Source organism: Anopheles moucheti, chromosome 2 (assembly GCF_943734755.1).
Source record: "Anopheles moucheti chromosome 2, idAnoMoucSN_F20_07, whole genome shotgun sequence".
Lineage (NCBI taxonomy): Eukaryota > Metazoa > Arthropoda > Insecta > Diptera > Culicidae > Anopheles > Anopheles moucheti.
The window spans coordinates 79,959,814-79,970,804 of NC_069140.1; the positions used below are offsets into that span (position 1 = coordinate 79,959,814).

At 41.4% G+C, this 10,991-nt stretch overlaps 2 protein-coding genes across 2 annotated transcripts; both read right to left on the reverse strand.

Moving 5' to 3' along the window:
* Nucleotides 1-3,957: 3,957 nt before the first annotated feature.
* On the reverse strand, nt 3,958-5,341 carry LOC128297817 (inactive CLIP domain-containing serine protease A8-like). The gene is made up of 4 exons (XM_053033518.1): nt 5,264-5,341; nt 5,038-5,196; nt 4,641-4,949; nt 3,958-4,573 (listed from the first exon to the last, which is right to left on the reverse strand). The coding sequence occupies exons 1-4, from the start codon at nt 5,339-5,341 to the stop codon at nt 4,034-4,036; spliced, it is 1,086 nt and encodes a 361-aa protein (XP_052889478.1). The 3' UTR covers nt 3,958-4,033.
* Nucleotides 5,342-6,299: 958 nt separating this feature from the next.
* On the reverse strand, nt 6,300-7,586 carry LOC128299261 (inactive CLIP domain-containing serine protease A8-like). The gene is made up of 4 exons (XM_053035168.1): nt 7,506-7,586; nt 7,267-7,431; nt 6,910-7,194; nt 6,300-6,824 (listed from the first exon to the last, which is right to left on the reverse strand). The coding sequence occupies exons 1-4, from the start codon at nt 7,584-7,586 to the stop codon at nt 6,300-6,302; spliced, it is 1,056 nt and encodes a 351-aa protein (XP_052891128.1).
* Nucleotides 7,587-10,991: the final 3,405 nt, after the last annotated feature.

Below are 10,991 nucleotides of genomic sequence, written 5' to 3' on the forward strand. Positions count from 1 at the left end.
AAAAGGAATAAAACGCTACTTCTGCATTGTTTTTACACGGTAGCTTTTTTATATTTTCGAACGGATTGCGAACGAAATGAAGGTTTTCCTTCGGGAGGGTTTCGACATTCAATAAATTATACAAACACAATGTGCGCACTCTGCCCGAGCTTTTGGCTACCCGGACGTACGTACACATTCCCTGTGTGCATTTGGTGGAAAAATGGACGGGTGTGGAGTTTTGGACATACACCACCCAGTTTTCCCGGACACTCTCGGGAAAGTCGTTAAGCTTTCATTGGGAGTTGTTTTTGTGTTTGAAAAAAAAACAAACCTTAGGGAACGAGAGAAAGAAATCGCTCCGAACGAATGGTGATCGAGACTTGGGCGAAAAAAAAAGCACACTTCCAGTTCAATTATATACCGGCGTGGAACATCGTTCTTTGTTTGGAGTCTGTTATCCCCGCCACATGGATGGAAAAAGTGGACAGTGGTTGATTTTTTCGCGAAAATTTTGTTCAGATATGAAGTTAAAATGTGTGGCTGTCGAAAGCTTTAATGGAACATTACTGCTTTGGATGTTTAAACTCAAGAAGGACGTACTGCAAACTGTATACAATTCGAACAACTCTCCAAAACATTAATTCTAGAATGATTATATATTCCGGCCAGTCATGCTTATCGCTTCCGTTTTCCCATAAATATTTGTTTTCCTCTCTCATGTCCGGTAGTGTCCAGGAACGGTTCCAGAAAAGTTGTTCGTTCGAAACAAGTTGTTAAATGGCTCGTTAGAAGTTTGCCAGCGATTTATTTCCCCGGAGAGTGTGCGAGAAAGGTCCAGCTTAACAAAAGGGTCAATATCGCCATTTCTGGCGCGGCGAGCATATTCTACAAGCAATCGTATAGTTTCGCAACTTTTTGGGTAGAACGGCATTACGTTCGCCCTGCTCAGAACCAATCAGGGACCAATCGAGTTTAAGCAAGACCTTAGCGACGATGAAACGTGTACTTAATACTTAAAATTGTTTAAGATATTGAGTGCCATATACGGAACATTGAGTAAGTAGCTCATAACTTTGTAATATACAAACTTTATTAGGATAAATGTAGGGAAAAATATTATCTACTTCAGAAACTTTTCTGCTAACTCAAATAAACGGTTTTTACGCTAGGATCTCTTGCTATTTTCGACAACCGCTATGAAAAATCCATTTCCGAGCCTTAGCAACCAAATGCTTCAGCTTCCGTCATGTGATAATATATTTCAGGCGCATAATGTGCTTTAGGTGGTTTTCGGAGGCTGTACCGAGCCACACCATGTATACGGGAACATCCTTCCACACACACACACACAGACACACACCAGCACCGCTTTACTAATGCGCTGATGATGATTGCATTTTAATACAACACATGCCTGCTCGGATCCCTGGAACGACGTCTGGTGAGATTGTGTAACGAGGTTGAGTTGCTCCGAAAATGGAAGTGCCAACCAAATCCATCCACATTTCCTTTTTTGGCACGTGAAACACAAAAAAGTGCACAAACGATAGATACCACGTGGCATGTACACGGGGTACGGTTTTCGCTTAAATTAGGAATTTTTTTTTGTCCTACTATTCATACGTAATCGGAAATGTGGCGCCAAAGATGCTGCAAATTTTCGCATTTAGGTCATGAAGAAGGCATTGCGTTTTGTTAAGAGAAAACGCCCAAAATATTACGCCTGCATATAGAATTTAATGATTTTCTAAATTTTCCATCTTACAAAAAACTAGTTGCAAGGTATTTAATAAGAAAAATTTAAATACTAGAGATCATGCATAGAATTATGTCTAATATGGTCATGTTTTCAAAACACAGAGTGTTGAATAGTGGCCAGAAAAATTTATTCAATATTGAGCTCAAATCTCAGAAGTCATTGATCTTCAACCATAATAACGTCGTAGAGTCCAATGAGAAGAAGTGGAAATCTTTACTGGCCGAACATCACACACCTACAGGTCTAGTGGGGAAAAATGTTTCATTAAAATATTGTAGCTTTCGCTTCCATTTTAATATTCAACCATTTGCCACCATTTTACCATTTTTTTATTATTACATTTGCCCGGTACGACCTGCCCCGGATGCCCAGAAGGGTCCTAAACGCAGAAAAGGTTTCGCACCGCGGAAACCCGTTTAAACAGTGCCGTGTAAAATGTTACATTTTTTAGCTATTATTCATCCCGCCCGAGACGCGTTCCAGCCGGTTGACATTTTGCGCGAAGGCAAGTGTAGACATTGCTCCCACCGAGTCCGGGCGGGATGGTATAATTTTTAATAAGCTCCTTCCGTAAGATTGTGACAAACGGTAGCTTTTTCATGGTCCAATGAAAGTAAACGTGCGTCAACGATTTCTCGAGGTCGACAAACGAAACCAGAAAAAAGAAGCACAAGCCGCCTGCCTCTTTGAAACATTTCCGTGCCAGTTTTGCTCGTGTGTCATCCCCACCAGACATCAACTGCTTGACAAGGGAACGACTTTTGCTGTCGTAAATCTGCCCGGGAAGCTGTAAATCTGCTGTTCTGCACTCCCGTGATGGAATTACCCGTCACAAAGCCTCCCATTTCCCAATACACAAAACCCACCGTGCCATACTGTTCCCAAACCCACGGAAAACATAGAACCATTCCTTTGCGGGACATCCTTGAAGAGCGTCCTCTTTTATGCCGCCTTTTGTGGAATATCAATAAGACAGGTGTAGGAACATGCGGCTTGCAATGTCAATGATAGCAACGGTTTTTGAGCGATACGGAAGCCTTGTAAGAGGCAGGCTCATAAAATTTCAATTTCGCAATACACGGGCAATACCGTAACGTACGCTGTTCACGCTTAGTGGGACGCATTTTTCACACCAGCCATTAATGGGTAGATAAATAGAACCGCTCATAAATTATGATGATTCTTCTTTAGGCAGGCATGTCTACACATTACACCTGAGCACGGGTTTTACACTAATCAGTATTTTCCTGGTAACAAATTACTTCCTTCAAACATTTAAAAGAAATATCGTCAGAGACAATCGCCATGGCCTCACTCATATGCGGCAGCCATTGTAAGATTAATTTACCGGTTATTTTTACTATTTTAAGTATATTAATAAACTTCATCACCGACTAATTGGATCTCAAGATAAAAACCTTCCTACAACCATTGCAAATCAACACAATGACCGCTGGTGGGTCGCTTCTTCACACATGAATATCTTATATAATGTTTGGGGATTTAAAACTCATTGGATACATAACGATGACCAACAGCAAATATTAGTTATACAGAAGCTTGAAGTTGCAAATACTGAACCAACCATGTATTAAACCATCCTGTTTCAATCGATTTGTTTTTTGCCGGCCATTTTGTATAGACCAAGATAGCTAAAACTGGGTAAGTTGTAATAAAACTTAAGTCGATCAGCAACCACCAGAGTGTGCAGGCTCAATACCCTGTATAAGCTACATAAACTTATGTACGTCTCAGATAAATGGGCACAACAACTTGAAAACTTCATCAACTTCGTGTGTAATTGAAGTTCTGATGAACCATCCGGTTAAGAATTGATTAGCAGTTCAAAATGATACTGGACGACTCTGTCCGTTAAGTATCCAGATAGTTCATATGGAAGAAAGGGATAGTTCTATCATACAATATGGCAGCTATATCTATAGCCAAAGGAACCTTCGATACCTTCGTAAATGGAAAACCTATCCTCGCTCATCGTTTTGTCAGACAGAATAATCTCGGATAATCGGATTTTTCTAATCCATCCTGGACTTTGGTACTCCGATACTCTAAAGACCAGAATTCAAATTTATACTAATGATCAAAACTTTTTGGAAAATGCCTATTAACTACAACTTGCTGGGAGGACTGAGTACTACATCGTAGATCGGCATCACGCTAACTGCAATAGTAATAACTATTTCTCATAATGTTCTACCTAAAGTGTTAACCTTTATTCGATATCGACGCTATCACCATTACTAGCTCACAGGTAATGATCCATTCACCCTGCATTCACTCTTCCGCATGCAACTCCTCGTAGCCCTCGATCGTGTCAGTTATCCAGCAAGCAAACTTCGCCACGTCCACATAAACTCCCGGCGCATCAGGTTTGCCACAATCCAACCCCCACGAGGTAATGCCTGCCAAAACATAAGACCCATCTTCCTTCGGGCAAGCCATCGGTGTACCGCCATCCTTATCACACGTATCCTGCAGGTCTGCCGCACGCGCACACATAGAACTACGATGCAACCGGAAGGAACTGTCGGCGTCTGCCACCTGATACAACGTCTGACAAAGTGCCCGTGGTACAACGATCAGCTCGATCCGTTTCATTATAGGTGCTGGCTGCTTGGTTCGTACGTCCAATCCCCACCCGGTCGCGATGCAACGCTGACCATCGAATACATCTTGTGGGCTTGGAAGACACAACGGTCGAATGTGTGGCGTGTAGATCACGCTTTGCTTCAATACGGCTAGAGCTATATCGTTCTCGGGAGTGCAGAGATCGTGGAAGGAAGGGTGCAGGATGTGCTCCTGTATTCCGATGTCCTTTAATCGCAAAGAGAAAGATATGTGCCTCAAGGATGCGTTTTCAACACTCAACGGCCTGACTTACCTGCGCTGGATAGATTTCCGCGTCAGACTTTATATTCCACTCACCAAACCGAGCTACATATCGATGCGGTTTCTTCAGCGTGTGAGCTGCCGTCACGACAAACTTCGGATGTATAAGAGTGCCTCCGCCTACGTATGTCAGCACCATATTTTTCAATGAGAAAGATATTTGGAAAATAGCAACAGTCCAAAGAAACTCGGCATACTTCGCGTACGTAAGATTCGATTCCACGTTGTAAACCAATCCCTGAGGGTTGGACATTCCACACTCCTGATCAGCTTTCGGTACAGCGTCATTTGGCACTGGGGTCTAAAATGATAATGATCTCTCAAGTTTTTTGTCGCTTTAAAGCATCCGAGTGAAAACATTTCAATTCCTTTACCGATGTGCTATTAGCAAGGGATGATGCTGAGCAGCAGATCTTCATGAAATCTCCACACTCACTCTCTTCATCAACCCGTAGTGTAATCGAATCGCTTTGTCCAAGGGTTGGGGCATCTTCCACACTACCGGTAGGACAGAGATGCTTCGGCAAACAGTAGCCACTGTCACACTGCTGAGTAAAATCGTTAAAACAACGCAAATCAGATGAAGGAATCTCATTTTTAATTACATAACTATACTTCTGGCTGCCTTACGATGTTTGCTCCTGTATTGTGTATAGCGAGGCACAGCAGAACGATTGCACTTGGAAGATACATTCCTGGGCCACAGTACTTGATACGATGCCTGCTCAAGTAAAACTGGAGGTGCTCCGAAAGGCTAGCAAGACTACATTACAGCGGTTTGTTGGCTAAATTGATAACACACAGGAAAGTCAGTGGAACACAGTTCCACACAGTGTGGAAGTCTCGTGTGCGATTATTGCTGTTTATTTACAATTAATCGTGCCATGCGCGTATCACCTCACGGTTAAGATCACAAGAAAGATCATGCGAGATCGATAGCGCTACTGCAACCTTTATATGTATATGGGTGTGTTTCTGTAGTGTATTTGCAACGAAAGGAAAAAATGGTAGTAGTGATCATGATTCAAACGCTACGCACGGTAAAATGATGATACGAGTAATTGTGTGTCAATTTTAAATATTTGTATTCCTTCGGGTTTTTTGACACACACATGAGACAATATTAAAACATACTCGATGCTGTATCTTTTTTTCAAACACTTTGTAGTATCAACAAATTAATCAATATGACATTTTCTACTGTTGTTGAATATTATTCAACGGTTGATTCGTTCGGCTTCGGGCGTTTGACAGTAGAGGGCGCTGCATCGAGAGGCGAAATCGATCGAGCCGAGGATACCCGAGCAGAGAGCGAACAAAGCGGACTCGATACGATCTTACAAGGCGAACAAGGACGTTAGTTTTTAGCTCCTCTAAGTAGTCAAATCTGAGGCATCCGATTTGTTGGATGCTAGAATAGCTAAAAGTCCTTCAGTGTATTTTTATTATGTTCGTGTAGTTGGTGTTATAATGTAATATTAAAAACGCTGTTGCAACAACTGTATGGTTAACAGTTTCGACGCACCGTACTCGGTGACATCTCTTGCTATGGAATGCTTTATTCGCAATATTTCATGTAAGTGTATAACTGTGTATTAATTAAATCTATCACATTGGCACTTGTATATGAAAGTGCCAGTTCGAACTATTCTTACAGCCACTCTTCGTATTGGCTGATCGAGGTCTGAAGCCAACCAGCAAATTTCGCCACATTCACAAACACTGCGGGATCATCTGATTGATCACAATCCAACTGCCGAAGAGCTAGTCCCGCCAATACGTAAGACCCATCGTCTCTTTGGCAAATCAAAGGTGTACCGTCCTCTTTCATACACGCGTTTTGATCCACTTCTGCGATCGCACACATCACATTGGGTTCCTGCGGTATTGCTATATCTAGCTGCTGATACAACATTTGGCAACGTCTACGGTGAACTACTTTCAACTCCATGCGCTTCATGATGGATGCCGACTGCCCGGTTCGTGCGTCCCATCCCCATCCAGCAGCAATGCATCGATTACCAACGAAAACGTCTTGTTCGCTTGGAATACAGATCGGTCGAATGTGTTCCGTGTAGGTGACAGCTTCTTTCAGAAATGCAAGAGCTATATCGTACACGTGTCTAAATTTTCCTCCATACCCCGGGTAAAGGCAATGTACCTCTACTTCAATATCCTTTGTGGTGAAGAGATCGAACGAGTTATAACATTTATAGGGTACTTTCGATTTAATCCTTACAGCGTTAAGGAACTTCACTCACCTGTGTCGGATAGATCTCCGCGTCTGACTGAATGTTCCACTCTCCAAACCGAGCTACATAATGATGCGAGTCCTTCAACGTATGAGCTGCCGTCACGACAAACTTCGGATGTATAAGAGTGCCTACTCCTACGTATGTCAGTTCACGTTGTTCTGATGAGGAAGTTGTTTCTACTATTGCTACAGTCCAAGGAAACTCCGCGTATTTGGCGTAAGTCAGGTTCGACCTCACTTGGTACACTAATCCTTCCGGATTGGAAATTCCACACTTGAAATCAGTCGTATTCTAGATTGTAAATGAATTCATCCTTCTCAGAATTGGAAAAATCAACAAACGAGAATAAGTAAACTGATTTACCGTATTGGTATACGACTCCTTGCAGCATATCTTCATGAAATCTCCACATTCGTTGTCTCCGTCGACCTCCAACGCTATTACACCATTTAATCCAAGATTTGCTACATGATTAGCCCTCCCCTGTGGACACAAATGTTTAGGCACACAATATCCGCCAACACATGTCTACAGACGAAATATAATAAAATGTTAAATGAATCTCACTCGCTTATTTTACTAATAGCGCTTGCCTGATTTACTTCAGGTATCTGAATAATAGTTTTCGATTCTGCACTGAGCACGGCTGCGAACAGAAGTATGATTATATTTGGGAAATTCATCGTTTTTGACTGCAGCGCAACACTTCACACAATGCCGACTCAAGTGATACTAAAATTATAGTTACTTGGCAATATTGATTCTTACGAGATCACATGAGTTTATTTGTAATCATTAACCAACACATCTTTCACTATTCCGCACGAGAAAAGCTAATCAAACCATTGATTGCAGTCAAACGAAAATATGAAGTTGAGCAAAATAGAACTGATAGTAACGATCCTCATCAAACTGCGAAATAATGTACCTGGAAATGTAGTTGCCCAGCTCAAAGTATCTAGCAAAAACAACTAACAACAACAGCCTGTTCCTGGAAAACTTAAATCAAAGCACATGCGGAAGGCATTCTGATAATCATAACATCTCTTGTGTGAGTGAGTGTGAGTGAGAGGTGTGACAAGCATGAAATTTAGTACTTCAACTTCGGTCGTTCCGTTCATACGAGCAGCTCCAGCTTTTGGCGTCTTTTCCGATCGTCCGATTAACAGTTAAACAGCATAACATTCTGCGTTCCTACAACGAAGATTGGGATGTTTCCGAATATACCATCCATTAAGTTTAAGTAATATAAAAATAATATAAAAATCAATCTTAGAAAAAACATAAAACACAGTTTTAAAATTCCACATACGACCACAATTTACATTTCTTTCTTTCGATCGTAATGCGATAAAAGCATCAAAAAGCAACTATCGCAACTCTACTTTCTGGGAAGAATAACGCATGCAGCGCTGCTTTATTTTAAACACGATCACTGTCATTTCTCACTAGCAACGTTCTATGTTTCCATCCAACAAACTGGACCGCTCTTGCATGGCCTACTACTCGAGAAATCTATTCCTGCCAAAACGTACGACCCATCGTGCCTTTGGCAAGATAAAGACCCTCCATCTTTGGTGGACATGTGTTGGCCTTTCGATGCCCTTACACTACAAAGCATCCTTCAGATATCATTCTCAATCCCCGAACAACATATTACATATAACCTGCAGTGCAACTTTCAACTCCATCCGCTTCATGATCCAGGCTATCCAGTTCGTGTGTCCCATCCCGATCCAGTTTCGATGCACTGATGATCATCGAATACATCACGTGTGCTTGAAAGAAGCTCCGATAACTGATAAGTAGATGACCGTTTCTTGCAATAAAGCAAGAGCTATATCAGATTCCAGTGTTTATGTTTCTTCATCCAAAGGAAGGGCAGCGGATATGTTCCTCTAATTAAATGTCCTTATGCGTGAACCTAGAACCGAAAGAGTTTATGCATTTGTGCCGCGTGATTGAACTCTTATACTTAAATATGACTCCAGTCCAGATATATCCAATGTTGGACAGATCTTCGGTTCTTAATTAATGCGCACTCTGCAACGTACAAGCTGCCTTCAGGATAAACTTCGAATGTATAGGAGTTCCTCTGCATATGTGGGTCCGCCTACTTGTAGCATTATTATGTCATTTTGTTCCAGAGTTTTCAAATCATTATTACTACCCGTTGGGCATAAATGTTTCGGCACATAATATCCACCATCACCTGTAGCCATGTGATCGACAATATCGAAAAATTGTAAGTATCGCACTTCCTCCTTCATTAATATAACCATACTTTATAAAGCTGCTAGATAATCTTGAACATTAAACAGGGTTGAGAACAACAGAAAGATTAGAATTGCGAAATACATCGCTAAAGAATGGAGCACAGTTCTTATCACGATGCCAGCACAAATGAAACTAAAATTAGAATTGCTCGAGTGTGAGATGGAATGTGGTTATTAGTGTTCAATAAAAGATGCATCGATCACGGTTAGGTACAAAGATAGAAACACATAACATTGACTGTTCCATTTGCTTTATTTCATTTCAACCGTTCAACGTGTAAGGAAATATGAAGCAGCTACTGATAGCAGCGACTGGAGAAGTGCGTTAGGTCAGTTTAGTCCAAAGCGTCAGAGAATAAAGCTACAGCCACAGTCAAACAACACCCTGGAATGTAGCAAAGCTGGAAATCTCAATCAATTCTGAACACTTGCACATAGTGATAACTTCATTTCTCCGAACCAAGTGATGAGCAGATTGAACGCAGCGATTGAAGCATTCAAATGGAGTGCTTTGGCTGTTGGTTGACTACTACTATAGACGTTCATTCATAGACCTAGACCAAGGTCTGTGTAGGATAGAGGTCGAGTAATATAGAGCAATTTGACAAGTAGCCAAAAGTTCGTTACACGTGATTTGACGTTTGGACGCCCTTTTCCATTCAAATGTTTTGTGTGTAGTTGTATTGATTAATCGGGCCGGTCATAGCAACAAGATTTTTATTGTTTTAGATTTGGTTGGAAATTTGTGTCGCTGTTTTTCGATTTTAGTCCGGAATAATATCTGCGGATCTTATTGGCGATTGGTGTTAGGTATGATAGATGTTCAAAGCAGGTGAAAAGGCAGGGAATCGGATTTTGTAAAACGATCATTTGGCAACGAGTAGGTGAGGCTCATCATATCTTCCGGTTCACAGTGCGACGTGAAAGTCAGGTACCGTGTGATCAACCCTTGGTTCAGAACACTAGTAGGTCATGACCACACACCACTTTATAAAACCATCAACAGTTTGCTGTTTTAACTAAAGGCATACAAAACGAAGGAAAACTTTAACGACCAGGCTAACAGGCAAAGAATCTTACACGGGCGACCAAACGCCAAATGAAATCCAAAATGGCGAACCTCTATCTTGACTATTACTCGACCTCTATCCTACACAGACGTTGGGCCTAGACAATAAACTATTTTGCATTTTCTATTTTTTAAGTTTTTTTTTTATTTTTGTTAGTTATTTTTACAACTGACAGAATCGGCATTGATTCCATACCCTTTTTTCCGTTATTAGTTATATGACGATACAACTGAAACTACGTTTCATTGACTGTCAAAAAAAAATTTCATAACAAATCGATTCAATCAAGAAACTTGTCTTATTACGCGATTGTGTTCCGAATCCAAGTAATATACTTCGTCAAATCCACATAAACACCCGGTATATTAGTTCGACCACAATCTTTTCCCCCGGAAGCTATTCCTGCCAAAACGTAAGACCCATCGTTTCTTTGGCAAGCTAAAGGTGACCCTCCGTCTTTTTGACAAATGTTTTGAGCCCCGTTCGCACAAATGTTTTTGTGATACTCGCCCAGCCCCGGATACCACATGCAACAAATCAAACGAGATGTGATTTTCTGCTTCATCCGCTTCATATAGAGTGCTGGATCTCCAGTTCGTACATCCGTTCCCCATCCGGTGGCGATGCACTGCTTACCAACGAATGAGTCCAATGCGTGTGGAAGGCAGATCGGTCGAATATGATCCGAGTAGGTGACCTTTTTTTTCAGCATTGCAAGTGCAATGTTGTCATCGGCAGAATA

Excerpts from the sequence above, each read along its gene's own strand:
- LOC128297817 (XM_053033518.1), bottom strand. The coding sequence starts at position 5,341 with ATGTATCTTCCAAGTGCAATCGTTCTGCTGTGCCTCGCTATACACAAT. Across the intron at positions 5,197-5,263 it reads ACATCGTAAGGCAGCCAGAA|CAGTGTGACAGTGGCTACTG; the intron begins GTATAGTTATGT and ends GATTTTACTCAG. Across the intron at positions 4,574-4,640 it reads CGGAAATCTATCCAGCGCAG|GACATCGGAATACAGGAGCA; the intron begins GTAAGTCAGGCC and ends TTGCGATTAAAG.
- LOC128299261 (XM_053035168.1), bottom strand. The coding sequence starts at position 7,586 with ATGAATTTCCCAAATATAATCATACTTCTGTTCGCAGCCGTGCTCAGT. Across the intron at positions 7,195-7,266 it reads AGGAGTCGTATACCAATACG|AATACGACTGATTTCAAGTG; the intron begins GTAAATCAGTTT and ends TTTACAATCTAG. Across the intron at positions 6,825-6,909 it reads CGGAGATCTATCCGACACAG|GATATTGAAGTAGAGGTACA; the intron begins GTGAGTGAAGTT and ends TTCACCACAAAG.